At 48.6% G+C, this 20,672-nt stretch overlaps 1 protein-coding gene across 3 annotated transcripts in view; it reads left to right on the forward strand.

Annotated features, from left to right (window-relative positions):
- The window catches only part of LOC135554336 (E3 ubiquitin-protein ligase SMURF2), a 51,954-nt gene that overhangs the window by 22,978 nt on the left and 8,304 nt on the right, over positions 1 to 20,672 (forward strand). The window contains exons 2-11 of one of the 3 annotated variants that reach the window (XM_064986590.1): positions 321 to 359; positions 1,941 to 2,049; positions 7,591 to 7,724; positions 10,147 to 10,212; positions 11,035 to 11,119; positions 11,610 to 11,693; positions 12,624 to 12,838; positions 14,006 to 14,090; positions 15,838 to 15,996; positions 16,147 to 16,200. In XM_064986590.1, coding sequence (XP_064842662.1) covers positions 321 to 359; positions 1,941 to 2,049; positions 7,591 to 7,724; positions 10,147 to 10,212; positions 11,035 to 11,119; positions 11,610 to 11,693; positions 12,624 to 12,838; positions 14,006 to 14,090; positions 15,838 to 15,996; positions 16,147 to 16,200 — 1,030 coding nt within the window. Of the gene's footprint in view, positions 1 to 320; positions 360 to 1,940; positions 2,050 to 2,205; positions 2,513 to 7,590; positions 7,725 to 8,133; positions 8,323 to 10,146; positions 10,213 to 11,034; positions 11,120 to 11,609; positions 11,694 to 12,623; positions 12,839 to 14,005; positions 14,091 to 15,837; positions 15,997 to 16,146; positions 16,201 to 20,672 lie in introns of those variants that run through there. The other 2 variants (XM_064986592.1, XM_064986593.1) reach the window with 2 other exon arrangements.

Here is a 20,672-nt window from a genome sequence, read left to right on the forward strand (position 1 = left end):
AGGGTCTGGCACAATCCAGTCTGGCTAAAGATATATGTTCATGTGTTTTCTCTATCACCTGAAAGTCACATTACTTGTCTTACATTACACATTATAAAAGAAATGCTCTTGCTGCCTATGTAATGTAGCCAAGGCCATCCATATCCATGATGGAGTGCTTTTCGATTCAGTTCCCTGAGCAGCAGTGTATCACTTCAGCCCTGCACAAACCTCTCCCTTGGCAGTGATGTAACCACATGATCACAACAGCCTGTCAGTGTGTAATATGTGTCTATCTGCAACGATTAAAAATAACACCTCATTCTCCTCTTCTCTTTCAGTCCTCTGCGCCAAAAACCTGGTGAAGAAAGATTTCTTTCGTAAGTAACCCAGTGAAAGCTGTGTTTCTGATCCTCGACTCCATGTTAAATGGCTTTATAGTTTCATAGTCAGGGGGCTTGAGGGCATTGATGTCTGCAGTGTGAGATATGTATCCCCCGTGAGGAATGTGAAATGTGGGTCAGTTTGAGCTGATTAAAGAGGGCCTGCTGCCAGCTGCTAGAGTTCCCTACCATCAGAACGCCATGCTAACACACTTAACCAATCACTACACTACACCATCAACGAGGAAAGGGATAGTAGCCTGTAATGTTACTACTGATATGTTTGTGGGGAGAAAGATGAGCTCACCACGTCACAATGATGTAGCTTATTATCAATATTAGCCAATAAAACGAGTACTACTTTATTCCCTTTGTTTCGTTCCCATTTCATGCATTGAGTCACACAGGTCTGAAATATCTCTTAAGGATTGGACCCTTTTTAAAATTTTCGCCTAAAACGACATACCCAAATCTAACTACCTGTCGCTCAGAACCTGAAGCAGGACCTTCAAACACTTTGAAGTTTGAAGTTTGTGTAAATGTGATATTAATGTAGGAGAATATAACACATTTAATCTGGTACAAGATAACACAAAGGGAGAAAAACATGCATTTTTTTTCTCTTTTTTTCCATCATCTTGAAATGCAAGAGAAGGGTCACAATTAAATGCAATTTTGATTCTGGCCACTAGATGGCAGCAGTGTTTGTGTACATTTTTAGACTGATCCAATGAACCATTGCATGTTTGTTCAAAATGTTGTATTAAGTCTGCCCAAATGTGCCTAATTGGGGCAATTCTGTAGAAGTTAAGTATGGGATATCAATAAAATGTTTATACCGTCATTTAAAGATAGTCCATTTAAGAGTGAAAGGGCACAGCATTTCAGTGTGTGCTAGGTGTCCATAGTGGCCCCAGTGTTTGGGTGTGTTTGGGTCAGGCTGTCATGGAGGGGGAGTGTGTTAAGGTCCCTCACTCAGGTGGTTTCTCTGGTGCCCATTCCTCCCATTCCAACCCTCAGGGGCTGAGTAAACACTCACTCAGTTAGGGCCTGGGTGGAGAGAACTCTGCCTTGTGTGGCAGCAAGGCAGGCTTGTCTCTGTGGGATAGTGTGTTTATGTATACGGAGAGATGTATTTCTAAGTGCAGTTTTGTTTTGTTTGTGTGGGCCTGCGTGGCATATGTGTGTGTGTGTGTGTGTGTCCGTGAGCCTGTGTGTCCACCACACCCAGGCTATCTACAGTTAAATGTCGTCCAACAGGTCCCTCAGGTCTGTCTATTAGTGTCAATGTCATGTCCACCCGTATCTCTAGATATCTGTCACTCGGCTCAGGTTCAGTCACACTATCAGATTCACACATCAGCCATTCCTAGACTGTCATAGAATGTTATTCATCAGAAGTAGTTTTCTTCAGATGACCTCTTTTCCCCCTTTCAGAAACCGGATAGTCTCACTTCCATCTCTATAATGAAATCATCAAATAATGATGGAGTGATGCCTGTAACATTTTCTCCTAGTACAGCCTGTCCTTGGCCAGGGCAGTGTGCTGAGGCAGAGTGTGTGTGTGTTCCCCTGCAGGCCTCCCTGATCCCTTTGCCAAAGTGGTGGTGGACGGCTCAGGACAATGTCATTCCACAGACACCGTGAAGAACACCCTCGACCCCAAGTGGAACCAGCACTACGACCTGTGAGTCCCCTCATCACTCAAACCACATAATGGATAGCGCAGAGCTTGCGCTTGACATACCATCCATATAGAAGCAACTGTGACTAGATGTGAAACTGTGTATCTAACAGAAACCTTACCTTAACCTGCTGATTTAGTAATGAACCAGCATTCTGCTGAACTGCAGCCCCTCTCTATAACTATCACCAGTGCCCTCTATATCTACACCAGTGGAGGCTGCTGAGGGGAGAACAGCGCATGATAATGGATGGAACAGTGCAACTGGAATGGCATCAAACACATGGAAACCATGCATTTGATGTATTTGATACCATTCCACCATTCCGCTCCAGCCATTACCATGAGCTCGTCCTCCCCAATTAAGATGCCACCAACTTCCTGTGATCTACGCATTCCCTCACCCAACACCTATGTGCCAAGGGATGTGTCACATATTGATTCTGCAGGATCTGAATGCCTTACAGTAAGCTATGTTTATATCTGTCCTCTCACTTATCTGTAGGCCAGCAATGACAACTCCAATGGGGTAGTTAAAGTGAAGAGAACCGTGGGGAGGGAACCTAATCTCAGAAGCCTTTTACCTCTAGGACAGAAATATGTGCATGTCTTGTTGCACCCATGTCGCTTTTCCCAAGGACTGCTTTCTTGTGAAAACAACCTGGAAATAGAGGGGGGCAGTGAAAGTTTTCAGTATTTGGGAAAGTTCCCAGTGTTTATCCAGCCGTCACGCGTACCTAACAAAAAGAGGAAGCACATGTCTCCGTTTGTTTGGTTGCTCAGGATACCAGACCCTCTCCCACCATGGCTGTTTAATTAGCTGTTCATGTCCCGTTTGACAGGAGGGAAACACAGCCCTCAGTCAGTCACTCCCACTGTGGAGGAGAAAGAGTGCTGGACACGGTGATGGATGGGAGGACATCGACCTGTGTGCTCCCAAGACGGAGCCAAACGCACACACGCACGCACACACACCTCTCCAGTTTTTTTTTCACCTGGAACCTGCCTGTGATTCTTCCTGTTAATGACTATGTTAGACCTTTAGGTGCCTTCCCTCTGTGTGCCAGGGTTAAGGATTACTACTCCATGCTAAGGCACATGGACTCTCCTCAGTGTGTGGAGTCTAATTGACTGAGGGTAGCTGAGCACTCTCACACATATTCAAATGGTGTCTGAAACACCTGGTGCTCACGCTCAGCAGAGCCAGAAAAGCCTTTGCTTAGTTGGCACTGAAGCCTTTTTCCATTGGTTGTATGTGCACAGCGTGAGGAAGTGTATGTGCTCATGGCAACATTGATACGTCAGGGCCTCCTCAGTGGTGCTGTCAGTGGTCTGACCAACAGACTGGCCCGTGACCGCTGACCCCAGCCAGCATTGTTGCGGAAGTGGCCTGTATGCCAAGGATAGCAGACTGTGTCTCGCTGGCAAACTGCCTCTCCTCGACTCCTATCCAGCCCAGTTAAAGTATGTGGAGCAGACAGACTGGACTATAATACGGCTCTGAAGCCCTATTAGGGACAAACCTATCAGTTTCTTGTTCAGCACGCTTTAAACTACATTTATACTAAGTATAATATGTTAATGAATATGTCAAATAACATTTTATTTGTCACATGCTTCGAAAACAACAGGTGTAGATTAACAGTGAAATGCTTACTTACGGGCCCTAACCAACATCAGGTGTAGACTAACAGTGAAATGCTTACTTACGGGCCCTTCCCAACAACAGGTGTAGACTAACAGTGAAATGCAACAACGCAGAGAGAAAGAAAATAGAGAAATAATAGACAAGTAAAACACGTAATAATAAATACACAATGCATAACGATAACTTGGCTATATACATTGGGTACCAGTACCAAGTCGTTGTGCAGGGGTACGAAGTATTTGAGGTAGATATGTACATAGGTATAAAGTGACAGGATAGATAATGAACAGTAACAGCAGCGTAAGTGATGAGTCAAAAGAGTAAGTGCAAAAAGGCTCAATGCAGGTCGTCTAGGTAGCTGTTGGTGAACTATTTGTCTTGGGGGTAGAAGCTGTTCAGGGTCATGTTGGTTCCAGACTTTGTTCATCGGTACCGCTTGCCGTGCAGTTGCAGAGAGTCTATGACTTGGGCGACTGGAGTCTTTGACGATTTTGAAGGCCTTCCCATGACTGGCAACTGCTTGGCATCCAACCGCAATGTGCTACAGGGGGTAGTGTGAATGGCCCAGTACATCACTGGGGCCGAGTTCCCTGGCGTCCAGGTCCTGGATGGCGCCTTGCAGTCGGATACCAAGCAGTGGTGCAGCTGTATAACCTTTTGGGGGTGGACTGTCAGGAACTCCAGGATCTAGTTGCAAGGGATGTGTTCAGTCCCAGAGTCCTTAGCTTAGTGATAAACTTGGAGGGCACTATGGAGTTGAACGCTGATCTATAGTCAATGAACGGTAGGTTCAGTGTTGCTTGCCTCGAAGCGAGCATAGAAGGCATTTTTCTCGTCTGGAAAGGCTCACGTCACTGGGCAGCTCGTGACTGGGTTTCCCTTTGTACCCTGTGATAGTTTGCAAGCCCTGCCGCATCCAACGAGCGTCAAAGCCATTGTAGTAGGATTCAATCTTAGTCTGTATTGACAAACTTCCTGTTTGATGGCACATTGGAGGTTGTAGCAGATTTTCTTTTAAGCGTCCGGAATACTGTCCTGCTCCCTGGCTTAGCATCTGCTTCGTCGGACCACTTCCGTATTGTGCACGTCACTGATATACACTGCTCAAAAAAATAAACGGAACACTTAAATAACATAATGTAACTCCAAGTCAATCACACTTCTGTGAAATCAAACTGTCCACCTAGGAAGCAACACTGACAATAAATGTCACATGCTGTTGTGCAAATGGAATAGACAACAGGTGGAAATTATAGGCAATTAGCAAGACACCCCCAATAAAGGAGTGGTTCTGCAGGTGGTGACCACAGACCACTTCTCAGTTCCTATGCTTCCTGGCTGATGTTTTGGTCACTTTTGAATGCTGGAGGTGCTTTCACTCTAGTGGTAGCATGAGACGGAGTCTACAACCCACACAAGTGGCTCAGGCAGTGCAGCTCATCTAGGAGGGCACATCAATGCGAGCTGTGGCAAGAAGGTTTGCTGTGTTTGTCAGCGTAGTGTCCAGAGCATGGAGGCGCTGCCAGGAGACAGGCCAGTACATCAGGAGACGTGGAGGAGGCCGTAGGAGGGCAACAACCCAGCAGCATGACCGCTACCTCCGCCTTTGTGCAAGGAGGAGCAGGAGGAGCACTGCCAGAGCCCTGCAAAATGACCTCCAGCAGGCCACAAATGTGCATGTGTCTGCTCAAACGTTCAGAAACAGACTCCATGAGGGTGGTATGAGGGCCCGACGTCCACAGGTGGGGATTGTGCTTACAGCCCAACACCGTGCAGGACGTTTGGCATTTGCCAGAGAACACCAAGATTGGCAAATTCGCCACTGGCGCCCTGTGCTCTTCACAGATGAAAGCAGGTTCACACTGAGCACATGTGACAGACGTGACAGCGTCTGGAGACGCCGTGGAGAATGTTCTGCTGCCTGCAACATCCTCCCACATGACCGGTTTGGCGGTGGGTCAGTCATGGTGTGGGGTGGCATTTCTTTGTGGGCCGCACAGCCCTCCATGTGCTCGCCAGAGGTAGCCTGACTGCCATTAGGTACCGAGATGAGATCCTCAGACCCCTTGTGAGACCATATGTTGGTGCGGTTGGCCCTGGGTTCCTCCTAATGCAAGACCATGCTGGACCTCATGTGGCTGGAGTGTGTCAGCAGTTCCTGCAATAGGAAGGCATTGATGCTATGGACTGGCCCGCCCGTTCCCCAGACCTGAATCCAATTGAGCACATCTGGGACATCATGTCTCGCTCCATCCACCAACGCCACGTTGCACCACAGACTGTCCAGGAGTTGGCGGATGCTTTAGTCCAGGTCTGGTAGGAGATCCCTCAGGAGACCATCCGCCACCTCGTCAGGAGCATGCCCAGGCGTTGTAGGGAGATCATACAGGCACGTGGAGGCCACACACACTACAAAGCCTCATTTTTACTTGTTTTAAGGACATTACATCAAATTTGGATCAGCCTGTAGTGTTGATTTCCACTTGAATTTTGAGTGTGACTCCAAATCCAGACCTCCATGGGTTGATAAATTTGATTTCCATCATTTTTGTGTGATTTTGTTGTCAGCACATTCAACTATGTAAAGTAAAAAGTATTTAATAAGAATATTTCATTCATTCAGATCTAGGATGTGTTATTTTAGTGTTCCCTTTATTTTTTTGAGCAGTGTATAATGATGAGATGTTAATTAATCTCCTATACCTTCATAGATACAAGTATTGGGATGAAAAGACACATGCACAATGTTGTGTTCCCATAGCCTGGACCAGGGCCTTGTCCCTCTCTGTCCCATCTCTCCAGCTATGGGGACAGGGGGAACAGGTGGCAGTAGTGTCCCCAGGGCCCAGCTGGTCCTGTTCTGCCTGCTGAGGAAGTGTGACAGCCTGGCCTGCCTAGCACCAACTGCCATGCATTATGCCATATACTGTACCTCAACCAACCAGAGACATAACATAGAGATGGTCTAAGAGGAGAAACTCTTATCTTATTACAGGTAATCATATTATCTGAGAGTTTGGTATGTTTGGCATGTGTATAGTGTATGTAAACATACTGTATCTTGTTTTGAAAAGCTTAATCCAATGTCTAGTCTACTGCCCTTATTATTTGATACAATAATCATATCCAGATCTGTGTTGGATGTAATAATTCCCCCCTACAAATCTGTCCTGCATTCTAATGCTCTCAGATAGCACCCGAGACAGGCATTTGGCTTCTACTCAAAATGTCCAGACATCTTACTCACAGCCGCATTGTTTCACATCCCTTTAGTTTCGGTAAGCAGCATGATAATTATAGTGGGATGCAGTCTGCTAACTATATGGATGATTAGTTTTACACTGAGGAAGGGAACTGGGCTGAACAGATGTGCCACGTCAGGTTCACGTAGTGTGAGTTTAATACCCAGGCCTCGACTGACACACAGTACCTAAGAGTGATAACAGAGGCAGTCAGGGAGTAATGTCATGGTTCAACTGTTCACTCTCTCCTTCTTTTCCTCACTTACACTATCCTCTTTCTATCCCTCTTTCAGCCTCTCCTCCTCCATGTCTCTTTTCATTTCTCTCTTCCTCTCTGGGTGATTTTGGGTCGAAGGGCTGCCTTTGGATGATTTATGACTCACAGGATCTGTCTGTGTTCGTCCTTCTCGTACCCAGACACTCGGGGTCGAAAGTCGCACATTCACAGATGCCGGGCGGAAAATCCCTCTCAGACACCTCCTGACTGTGTTCTTGTGGGGACGCAGCCCGCGGTGACAGGCAGCCCTGAGCGGATGTGTGCCTCCCCAGCGGGAACATCCAGGCAAAGACTGGCCTATTGGAGCAGTGCATTCACACGGGCTTTAGTAACATCTACAGTACATTGGATGTGACTGGTCTCTCTTCTCTCCTCAGATATATTGGCAAGTCTGACTCCATCACCATCAGCGTGTGGAACCACAAGAAGATCCATAAGAAGCAGGGGGCTGGCTTCCTGGGCTGTGTACGCCTTCTATCCAACGCCATCAACCGCCTCAAAGACACCGGCTGTAAGGACTACCTGATTGAATTAGTGTGCGTGTGTGTGTGTGTATTTAATGCTGTGAGGTAATGTTTGTGTAGTGACGCATTGTCTGTCCCACAAACGGAGTCACAGTCTAGCGGAGTCGCAGGCTAGCGGAGTCGCAGGCTAGCGGAGTCGCAGGCTAGCGGAGTCACAGTCTAGCGGAGTCGCAGTCTAGCGGAGTCGCAGTCTAGCGGAGTCGCAGGCTAGCGGAGTCGCAGGCTAGCGGAGTCGCAGGCTAGCAGAGTCGCAGGCTAGCAGAGTCGCAGGCTAATGGAATCGCAGGCTAGCGGAGTCACACGCTAGTAATCCCCTTCTCCTGTAACAGTGACACATTGAGCTGTACCCTCACAAGTGCACACACTCTCTCCTTATTCCTGACAGGTCACAGACCAGGTTGTGAGAGGGGTCACATTCTGCAGTGCCAGAACAGGAAAAGACAATCAGCATCAGCCCACAATCACTGTGAACGTGTCATGTCAGAAGTCGAATGGCTAAATGAGATTGAGGCTTGGCCCAATGCAGCAGTGGCAGCCAGGCAGGGACCCAGTGATGGCTTTACCAAAGGGCCTCCCCCTCCCACTGTATGTATACTATGCTAATAGGCCTGCTACAGTCTTGTAGACAGAAAAAGGACAAAATCCCACTGCTTTTCCTAGAAGCCCCTGACACTTGTTTTCCTGGAAAACCCAAACCCTGTGCCTCAGCTGTGAGTAGTTTGCCTCTGCATTTCCTCTCATTCCCCCCTCCTCACGCCCTCCACCCTCGTCTGTCCCATAGACTGGCAGCATGCATGTGCCACAGTGACTAACCTCCGTTTATCTCGGTCGGCAAATCTAGACAACCGGTCATTTTACTCAGACATGCATAATTGTACAGCTATTTAAATGTAAGCATAGATTTGTTATGTCCCTCGGTTGTGGTCTTATTCAAGTGTATGTTTGTCATTCTTTCGCCTGTGGTTTTTGCAGCTGTTCCACTGTGTCCTGTCAACATGCGTTTCAGGGGGCTTTGGGTTTGTGTGTGCATGCTCATTGCCCCAGTCTTGTAATGGTTTGACCGACCATGTTTTGGTCCCTGTTTAGTCTAGATGCACATCCTGAGCTGATCTGCATGACACTCAGACAACAGTGAACAGATAGTGGCATTTCTCATGTCTGCAGGCAACGTGACATTTCTTTGGTCCTTTTTTTTGTTTTGTTTTTCAGCCTGGGCTGAGAACGTAGACAAAGACTTTCCAGACATTGGCAGGGGTTCATGTCCATGTTCAGTCTGGGTGGAATAGTGCCGGCTTTGTGCAGAGATTTGTCAAAATGTTTGACCTCTGTAGTGAACTGCAGGCTGCTCGGTACCGATGCTCAGTGATTTTTTTACGGTCCATGGCCACTCCACAGACCATCTGTTCCAGGACATATCCCATACCCAGCCTCCAAGGGAGGGGGGAGAGGAACAGTACATATCCCATACCCAGCCTCCAAGGGAGGGGGGTGAGGAACAGTACATATCCCATACCCAGCCTCCAAGGGAGGGGGGGAGAGGAACAGTACATATCCCATACCCAGCCTCCAAGGGAGGGGGGAGAGGAACAGTACATATCCCATACCCAGCCTCCAAGGGAGGGGGTGAGGAACAGTACATATCCCATACCCAGCCTCCAAGGGAGGGGGAGAGGAACAGTACATATCCCATACCCAGCCTCCAAGGGAGGGGGGAGAGGAACAGTACATATCCCATACCCAGCCTCCAAGGAGGGGGGAGAGGAACAGTACATATCCCATACCCAGCCTCCAAGGAGGGGGGAGAGGAACAGTACATATCCCATACCCAGCCTCCAAGGGAGGGGGGGAGAGGAACAGTACATATCCCATACCCAGCCTCCAAGGAGGGGGGAGAGGAACAGTACATATCCCATACCCAGCCTCCAAGGAGGGGGGAGAGGAACAGTACATATCCCATACCCAGCCTCCAAGGGAGGGGGGGAGAGGAACAGTACATATCCCATACCCAGCCTCCAAGGGAGGGGGGAGAGGAATTCACTGTGGGTGATGTAAATGATACAGAGCAAAGGGACTTGTCTGTGGGGACAAAAACCCTCCCAACACATGCTAGTTTACATGTCTCTCAGACTGATCGATCCCCCTCTCTTCTCTCTCCTCTCTTCTTCTCTCTCCTCCTTCCCCTCTCTCCCCCGCTCTCCTCCTTCCCCTCTCGCTCCCCACTCTCCTCCTTCCCCTCTCTCCCCCCGCTCTCCTCCTTCCCCTCTCTCCCCCCGCTCTCCTCCTTCCCCTCTCTCTCCCCACTCTCCTCCTTCCCCTCTCTCCCCCCGCTCTCCTCCTTCCCTCTCTCCCCCCACTCTCCTCCTTCCCCTCTCTCCCCCCGCTCTCCTCCTTCCCCTCTCCTCCACACAGATCAGAGATTGGACATGAACAAGCTGGGCCTCAATGACAGTGACACAGTGAGGGGTCAGATAGTGGGTAAGTACAGTGGTGAGCAGCAGGCCACACAGACTTTCACCACACACTCATGTACATTCACGTAACACTGTTATGTACCTGAAGTGTTACCACTCTATTATTATAACCTCAGGCTAACCACAGTTGTTTTTATAATGCTGATAAGACCTCACTATACCACCACGTATAGAAAGAGAACTAGGAAAGAGAGCAAGAAACCCTTCCAACACCATGTAGGCTCCCTCCAGTATCCTGAGCCTGCTGGGTGACTTATTTTCCCAGTGATTCGTTAGTGTGTAAAGCATTGAGCGCTGCCCCTGAGCGTGCCGTGCATCTGACACCAGGCTTGATGAGCGCCTCACTCTGACTTCAGACGGCCCGCACTTCCATCTGCACCACAGGGCCTGGTGACAGAGAGTCACAGCACCACTGACCCACCAACATGGGCACTGAACAGCCTGGGTGGTAGCAGAGAGGACAGGGTTAGCTAGCTACAGTAGACATAAAGTCTTGCATTGATACGTGCCCTCCACTCACTTCTTGGGTCCTTTCCATAACTGGGATTCGGGACTGGTCAGGCCACTGTCAGAGTGCAGACGGCTGGTACTTCTACTTCCAGACACGATCATCTTGTCACCCACAAGAGGATTTGACCATGTGATCCTCTTAAAAATGGATTCCTCATTTAGCTCTAAATAACATCATTACAGTATTGCATTACATCAATTCACAGTTTTAAAATAGTTCCGCTTTAGTCTCTGGTATGAGAGGACATGAACAGAGTGAGATTCTACCACCCAGTCATTCTCCTATGTGTATCTGAATGTGTCTCTGTGTCCAAAGTGAGCCTGCAGTCCAGAGACAGGATAGGCACAGGAGGCCCAGTGGTGGACTGCAGCCGTCTGTTTGACAATGACCTGCCAGACGGGTGAGTACCATACCCACCAACACACCACAACTCCATTTAACATTTGTCCGTACTGGACAGTGGACCCACTATCACCACATCATACCCTCACAACAGGGCCAGTCTGAGCCTATCATAACCACACTGCCCCACAACCAAAAGTGTTCCAGACAGCGTGTGGTGTTCCAGACTCCAATCTAAGTAGCCAGAGGCTCTGCTGTTCAGACACTTCACCAGCTTTGCACGACTGACCTCAGCACTGAGCCAATGATGTTGGCTGGGGTTAGGGAGTTTAGTCTGGGGTTGGTGTGCGCCAGAGGAATTGGGTGAGCAGATGGGAGACTGTGTCCTATTAGCTAGCAAGAAGCTCTGTGGGGAATATCTGGGTCATGTTTAGTAGGGGGGAAATGTTTTGAAACAGAGTGAAACAGGAGGTACTACCCGTTGCCCGTTGCCCTCAATGTCCACTCACTGCTTTGTACGTGTGTGTGTTTGTATCTACTGCATCCAGCTGGGAGGAGCGGAGGACTGCGTCTGGCCGAATCCAGTACTTGAACCACATCACACGCACCACACAGTGGGAGAGGCCTACCAGGTGAGTCAGCCTGGCCTCAAAGTCTTGATGTAACATAGTAAATGTAAATCTGTGACACTCAAATTAGTATGATATGTTTGGTATGATGACATAAGGTTACTGAAGCCAAAACACTGAAGGAGGGAGGTTGGTCGGGTAGGATGGGTGGTGGGCGTATATAGCGAATGTCTAGCAACCCGAACTTTAGCATTTTTGCTAATTAGTAACTACTTAGCATATTAGCTAATCCTAACCTTAATTCTTAACTCCTAGCCAAGCTAACATTAGCCGCCTAGCTTAATGTTAGCCTCAACAAAGTGGAATTCCTAACATATCATACGTATTGAAAACTCTTAACATATTGTACAAATTGCAATTTGTAACATATCATACGAATTGTAATTCATAACATATACTATATGGAGGGAGACCAGTTTACATTTACTATGTTATGTCTGTCCCTGAGTCCAGGCTGAGTGAGTACACAGTCTTATCCACTACCCAGCCTCAAACCCATGACATGGGGCATGAGTCCCCAAGACCTAGACAGCATTGAATTTGTATTAAGAAACACTGCAGACTATTGAACGGGGCCCTAAGACTCTTATGCTCCAGACGGTATTGTTGCTCCACAGTCTCTGTCTCTTTGCTCTTATCAGCTCCCTTCCTGTTACTCTGCTCTGCTCTAGACTGGCCTCAGGCCCCTCACTCAATACTGCTCTGTGTGTGTGTGTGCCTGTGTCTATGTCTCTGCCTCACTGACCTCATGATGCTTAAGAAAGCAGGAGCAAGCCAATGTCTAGCCCTAGCATCTAAGCGTATTACAAGCACAGCTAGATATGAAATATGAATAGACACGGGCCTGATTTGAACAAACCTACCATGAAGGATATATTATAACCCACCCTCCCTGTCTGACTGTGATCTCCTCCTGTTCCCTGTCTCTCCCAGGCCTGCGTCGGAGTACTCCAGCCCGGGCCGGCCTCTCAGCTGCATCGTGGATGAGAACACGCCCATCCTGAGCACCAACGGGGCCACGCCCACCATTCCGTGTGTCCCGTCCAGCGACCAGCGGGCCCAGGAGAGACGCGTCCGCTCCCAGAGACACAGGAACTACATGAGCAGGACACACCTCCACACACCCCCAGACCTGCCCGAGGGATACGGTTAGTGAAAAGAGGATTCTAACACACAATATGGACACACTGGACATACACCAACATACACACAATCACACTATAGGACGACCACTTCGGTTCCCACAGACAGACTAGACTGGAGCATTCTGTATTATGAACATCCTCTATGAGAGACGTGTCTCCTTCTGTTTTAAGACCGGTGTCGTCATTGCAATGCCTCAGTGTTAACTGCCTCCCTCCTCCTCTCTTCAGCCCAACGCTCAGCTGAATCATCCTGCTAATCTGTGTCCCTATTCAGTCCCAACAGCACAGCCACCATGACTCTGCAGTACAGCATAAGCAGCCTGACAGGCCCCATTTTAAAGAACTAATTGAATCGATCTAGCAGTTAAAGTCTGGCGGCAGCCGCTCACTCCTCCCTCTCCTCTCTTCTTCCTCACATGCAGCCCATAGGCAGCTGCCTGATATTCAGACACTGTGTAGTCTTGCTGAGGATTTAGGACTGCTGGCCAGAGAAGTAAATGACAGTAGCCCAGCCCAGCTCTACAAGATTAGGAGGGTGCTGTCTCTATTTGGTCCAGCTCCTCTGAACCGCTGTCAGCAGCCCCAGTGGCGGGCCAAGGTCGGCCAAGAAGTGTCATTCTGTGTCGAATGCGTTGGGCGCATTGGTGCTCAGCGGGGAGAGGGAGGGGGGGTGGAAGTTATGTACACGTATGTTAGAGAGGCAGGGCGGTGGGTCCTAAGGAATGCCAGAGAAGAGCTTCCAAGCTCATGGAAATATCTCTGTCAATCTGTGATGAATGAGCTCACCAACACACAGACAACCATCTTCTCCCCCTGTCAGCCCCGCAACTGGGATCCAAACTGACTCAATCCCTGCTTTTATCTCCTTCTGTCTGATCTCTGTTACTCTTCCACACACGCTCAGATCAAGATACGCACACGCACATTGACGCACCAATAACAATCCTCACGGTGGAACAAATGTATAACTAACAGCTTTATTTTCCTTATCATCCACTCACATCTCTCACTCGTCTCTCACTCATCTCTCTCACTCACCTCTCACTCTCTTACTCTTCTCACTCTCACTCATCTCTCACTCATCTCTCACATGTGTGTACTTGTCTGTAACCATTGCTCTCTACCTCTTAAACCTGTATGAGTAGCCATGCTATTGTTCCCCCCTTACAGAGCAGAGGACCACGCAGCAGGGCCAGGTCTACTTCCTCCACACCCAGACAGGAGTCAGCACATGGCACGACCCTCGAGTGCCCAGGTATACCCACCACCACTGTCTGAACACACAGTGCCCAGGTATACCCAGCACCACTGTCTGAACACACAGTGCCCAGGTATACCCACCACCACTGTCTGAACACACAGTGCCCAGGTATACCCACCACCACTGTCTGAACACACAGTGCCCAGGAATACCCAGCACCACTGTCTGAACACACAGTGCCCAGGTATACCCAGCACCACTGTCTGAACACACAGTGCCCAGGTATACCCACCACCACTGTCTGAACACACAGTGCCCAGGTATACCCAGCACCACTGTCTGAACACACAGTGCCCAGGTATACCCAGCACCACTGTCTGAACACACAGTGCCCAGGTATACCCACCACCACTGTCTGAACACACAGTGCCCAGGTATACCCAGCACCACTGTCTGAACACACAGTGCCCAGGTATACCCACCACCACTGTCTGAACACACAGTGCCCAGGTATACCCAGCACCACTGTCTGAACACACAGTGCCCAGGTATACCCACCACCACTGTCTGAACACACAGTGCCCAGGAATACCCAGCACCACTGTCTGAACACACAGTGCCCAGGTATACCCAGCACCACTGTCTGAACACACAGTGCCCAGGTATACCCACCACCACTGTCTGAACACACAGTGCCCAGGTATACCCAGCACCACTGTCTGAACACACAGTGCCCAGGTATACCCACCACCACTGTCTGAACACACAGTGCCCAGGTATACCCAGCACCACTGTCTGAACACACAGTGCCCAGGTATACCCACCACAATCAGTGGCTAGCTCTCTTTGGGCTATGAGAGAGGGCTGGTGTCACAGTCCTTTGTAGCTCACTTGATAGAGCATGGTGCTTGCAATGGCAGGATAGTGGGTTCGATTCCCAGGACCACCCTTATGTAAAATGTATACGCTCATGACTTTAAGCCGCTTTGGATAAAAGAGTCCACTAAATGGCATGTAAATGTAAACCCTGGGATCTGAGAGGATTCACAGCAGACACCTCTGGCACGCCCTCTGCCTCCATGCTCTCAGCACACAGCCTTCAGCCCTACTGTACATGTGGCTCAGAGACGCCACTCACTCAGGCATGTGTGTCTCATGGATTACCACAGGCCCAGAGGAGAACACACATCAACACGTCAGTCTACTGGGAATAGAGTCAATAGAAAGAAAGTCGGTGATTGAAAAATACCTAGACGTTGCCATTCTCTTGCTCCCGTGGAAACACGTGTGATAGATGCCGTTCTCTTGCCCCCGTGGAAATACGTGTGATAGATGCCGTTCTCTTGCCCCCGTGGAAATACTGTGATAGATGCCGTTTTTCTTGCACTTGATGCTATCCTCTTGGTCACGCCACACCCTGGTTGTGTGTGCAGCAGATGCTGGGCTGCCAAGCTCCCAGTGCTGAGAGGCTTGGTCATTTGGCTGGGCCTCAGTCCGATAAGTCACTACCGCTGAAGTGGGGCTGCTGTCATTTCTTAGTTGCTCTCCACAGACAGCTAAAGGAGTCCAGCTGAAAGGATTGCATGGCAGCAATAAGTCATCTAGACGGGAAGAAGAAGAATGGAATAAAAGTGGTGTCGTTTTGGAATCTTTTCTCGCGCCTCTTTGTTTCCCAGTTACCGTCAGCCTTGAGGTCTGCTTCATTCCCTGACTTTGATTGGTCTTACGTCTCGTTCTTTCTTTGATTCTTTCTATTTTCTGCCCTTCACCTCTGACTGTGTTGGGGATTTGTGCTTCCCAGAGACCTGAGTAATGTAAACTGTGAGGAGCTGGGCCCACTGCCCCCTGGCTGGGAGATCAGGAACACAGCCACCGGCCGGGTCTACTTTGTGGACCACAACAACCGCACCACGCAGTTCACAGACCCGCGCCTCTCCGCCAACCTGCATCTAGTCCTTAAGTGAGTATCGGGTTATACCAGCACCACAAATTAAACATGGTTCAGAACCTCATAACAGCCCAGATTAAATGAGAAGTAGTTGAGGGAGAACTGTACTGTATGACTGGCTGGCAGTGTGGCTGTGTAACTGTGGTGTTTTGTGTTCTGCAGCCCAAGCCCCAATGGTTCCCGCAGCGGCATCGAAATTCAGAACAGTCCGATCAGGTGAGGCCCTCTATTTCCCCCCTCTATTCTGTGGCCGACCTCTATTTCTCTAACACTTGGTTCTGGGGAGGCAGAACAGACTGCACACAGACAGACACACACAGATACACACACAGACATATTGACTCCCCCACACAGGATGTTTTACAGGGGAGTCCAGTGCCAAGGTGTGTTAAACACCTGTTGGGGTTCAGCTATCAGAGCAGCCTTTCTCCTGTGCACACACTCTCCCTCACACACTCCCACACACAACCTCACCCATCCAGCACACAATCCGTCACAAAGCTTGTTTTGGCTCGACATCAGATAACAATGTGGAAACCAAGACTGATGTGTCTGTGGCTGAGGAGCGTCTTACGTCCAGGAAACGGAGCATAAATTTGATGCCCGAGTCAATGAATGAATTGTGTGTGTGCGTGACAGTGTGTTTTGGTGTGTGTGTGCTGGTGCGTGCCTGTGTGTGCAGTGTTCGTCAGTACATGCGCTTCAGAACTTTTCCTCGCAGCTGTTCAAACACGGCCCATGTAACGATAGCTGCAGCATTACCCACAGTGCAGTGTAAAGGTGGAGCAGAGTATGGGCGGCTTCGGTGGGCCTCCTCCATCTGACCTCATTCCTGCTCCGTGCCGGGAGAGGCGGAATGCACCGATGAAAAGATCTGGTGTTATTTTCCCCTGTTCTGACAGATCAAAGAACTTGTTTGGGACTTTGGTGCTTTTTCTTTTTCTGCGGTCCTCTGAAAGTCATATAAAATCCCAGGCTGGCACGCCATGTATGTTTGTAATGCAGGAATCTTGTCTTAAGCACAATAATGTCCAGATGTGTGAAAAGCAGTGCACAGTGTTTTTTCTCTTTAAAAAGCACTGGTCCGATTATTATTTCACTTTAAAGTTGGGAATTAGAGTTTTCTAGGTTATTGATGTCTTTGTTTAAGCGGAATAATTGTATTGAAATGGAAGAGCCAAGAGCGGGTTTGTGGCCATTAGAATGATGTACGATGGGTCCAGCATACCTTCCCTGGGTTCTGCTTTTAAGGGAGAAACCCTTGGCTTTGTCTTGGAGAACCTAAGGCTGCATTTACACATGCAGCCCAATTCAGATTTTTTTCCCACTAGTTGGTAGTTTGACAAATCAAATCAGATCTTTGACATCAGATCTTTTTCAGAACTGATCTGATTGGTCAAAAGACCAATGAATGAAAAAAATATCAGAATTAGGTTGCCTGTGTTAACGCAGCCGACAGGATCTCTAGGTGTGCACTAATGTAACACACATTGGATGGTGGCTCAGGTTTGGAGTGTGCAGTCTGCTGGTTAGCAGAGGGCTCATGGGCCTGACCCAGTCTGACTGGATCATCCTATCTGAGAATACCTTCTCTGATTTTGTCCCCTCACGGACCGCTGTGGAGCAGAGAAGCTGGACTCTGGCTGAGACGAGGGGTGGGAGTGACATTCCAACCAGCGACAAAACTCTGGAAAAGATATCAGAAGGCCGGCGTGGTTTTCCATCAAGACATCTGCCTTTTATCAAGGAAAACGATTTCAGAAATTCTCACCCCTCATGCTGTCATCCCACAAAAATGTTTGATATATACGTGTCCTTCAAGGTTATAGTTTATTACCCCTTTTATTTGCTAAAGACATTGCCTCAGCGGGCCACAATACGTTTTTGGTTAGACTCACCCTGTGATGTTGCAGTCTCCTGACGCTAAGCCTGGTCACTGGACAATAGGTAACAAAATCCTTGTTGGGCCTCAGATCTGCCCTCTGAACTCTGGCATGAACACTCAGAGGATCAGTTCCCAGCGGTCTAGTGTTCTCTAGCTTTACACTGAGTTCACTGTATTACTGTCTGAGCTTCAGCAGGTAACACACCACGCCATCTTACTTTCTTAAAACAAGTTAGAAAAAGAGAGAATGCGCACTAGGCTGTGTGTGTGTGTGTGTGTGTGTGTGTGTGTGTGTGTGTGTGTGTGTGTGTGTGTGTGTGTGTGTGTGTGTGTGTGTGTGTGTGTGTGTGTGTGTGTGTGTGTGTGAGAGACGGGCAGGAATGTTTGATTTATGAGTGAAACTGGAGGGAGTGCTGCTCTGTTGCTCGGTACCTCTCCTCTCCCTGTCTGAGTCTTCCTCTCTGTTTGGGTGCTGTCCGGAGGCAACCCTTCCTACCTCCACCCTTTCCCTCCCTCCCTCTGAGTCTAGTCTGCAGGAAATAAAGAGATTGAGGAGGAGGACTGGAGTGCCCTATGGGGCCCTGCAGCTCTCTGGGATCGCAGGAAGTGGCCAGCTCAGCTCAGCTAGACGAGGCCAAAGACAGTGGGAGTCTAGAGCAGTCAGTCCTTAGAATTAGCTGTCACTGTGTATTATGGTGTGTGGATAGAAGGATCAGTATGGCTGCTACATGACTGTCAATTACTCCTGCTCAGTGTATGACCCTCCAAACAAATCTTTTTGAGAGCTAGGATTGTGTATTTGCCAGATTTTATGACATTATAACTAATAAAAGGTTGTCTGGTTTTGTATAGTACAGTGAATGGCAGGTGTTTGGTAGGTGTCCCAGGCAGAAATAGGTTTGCTGAGTTGTTAGAAATGACTGGATTTCAGTGGTTTTGGCCTATCCAATATTATATGATCCTGTACTTTTTGGGGCTAGGTAAATCCATTTAGCCAGGATGGGTTGTTGCTCCATGATTCTCCTGTCACAGACTCTCTGCTTACCCTCTCGCACACTTACTCTCCTCTCTCACACACATAAGGCGTCAACATGCTTCAGTTCGGCCTGGCGGCTAGCCGTCGTCAGCTAGGTGAACCGAACGAGTGTGTTGGCGTACTCCTTTAATAAAAAGACCTTCGCTTGAAAGCAGTAATAGTACTGTTTGTCAATTTTGAGACGCCGTATCCACTTCCTCAAAATAGTTTGAATTAATCTAAGATAACTCAAGAAATCTGTCATTCATTTAGATGTTTTTACCAATCACAGACAAAGGGGTGTAGACTTCAGCAAGAAAAAATGTTGTGTGCCTGAACAAGAGAAGAAGAAAACTAACCGAAGTCCAAAACGTCACAAAATGCTGTCATATAATATGCATACGATCTTCTGAAATGTTCCTTCTGGGAAGCATGCGGATGTCTTTACACACTCTGCCCCTCTCTCTCACTCACACACACACACAACCCTTTGTTGCCGGCTGTACAGCCTGGTGTTTATGACCCTGCTCAGGGGGTGAGTGTGCCCACTACGCCCCACTAAAGTGCAAAAGGCCAGCATGCAAATAATCCTCCATTGCTGGCTCCATAAAGGGCCTTTTGATTCTCTCTTTCTATGTGTCTGTGCGTGCGTGTTTCTGTTTCTGAGCAGAAGAGCATTCCACCACCACTGCCGTGGTTCAGAAGTTCACTCTCATGCCAGAGATTTGGGCAGGAGTCAAGGACCTCGTTCACTACCACCACAGATCATACTCATAGCTTGTCTTTTTATTTGGAGGTTAACTGCTCTACACTGATGTGTTATCACAGTTACAGCCACCCACTGAGTTGGTCATCTTAGCTGTTAGGGACCCTACACAACTTGATTGTTCATTTATTGGTTTCCTATAGTCAGCAACACGTATCCTCTTATGAAGGAACTTGCATTGAAATGTCACTCCTGTTAATAAACAAATGAAGAACCTTCCTGAACAATTTAAGCTGAAGACATGAGGTCTATGGGGTCTATGGACACCCTGATTGCTCAGTGCAGAATGAGACATGTCTCTTGCTGTAACGCTCGTCTGAAGAAGAGGACCAAAGCGCAGCTTGGTACGTGTTCATGATAATTTATTCAAACTGAACACTGACACAAAATAACAAAGTGGAACAAAACAAAACAGTTCTGTCTGGTGCAGACACAAAACAGAAAACAACTACCCACCAAACACAGGTGGGGAAAAAGCTGCCTATGTATGATTCTCAATCAGAGACAATGATAGACAGCTGCCTCTGAATGAGAACCACACCGGGCCAAACACAAAGAAATAGAAAACATAGAAATAAAGAAACTAGAATGCCCACCCTAACCAAAATAGAGAATAAAAATCTCTCTATGGCCAGGGCATGACAGTAGCCACATTTTGCTTCCCCCCTCTGTAGAACTGTCTATTTTCTCTATGTCTGTGCTGTGCTGTCTGTGAGACCACCGTGGGTCCAGCGCCAGGTGGGAAGTGGAGGTGGCATGGCACACACCTGTGACATGGCAGAGCCCAGCACGGCAGGGGCCCACGGAGTTGCCCACGAGGAGCGTACGACAGAGCCGTTTGAATGGAGAGCCTGGCGGGACGTGGAGGAAGGGTCACTGGCTGCACCTCACCTCCGTCTTGTAAACAGACAGACAATGTGGCACCTACGGACACATCACACCACCCTCTGGCTCTGCCCCCTCATGTGTGCTTGTTCAGAAATACCACCTCCACCTATGTCTGTGGGCACATGGCAGCTTGT

The sequence above is a fragment of the Oncorhynchus masou genome, chromosome 14 (assembly GCF_036934945.1).
Source record: "Oncorhynchus masou masou isolate Uvic2021 chromosome 14, UVic_Omas_1.1, whole genome shotgun sequence".
Taxonomy (NCBI): domain Eukaryota; kingdom Metazoa; phylum Chordata; class Actinopteri; order Salmoniformes; family Salmonidae; genus Oncorhynchus; species Oncorhynchus masou.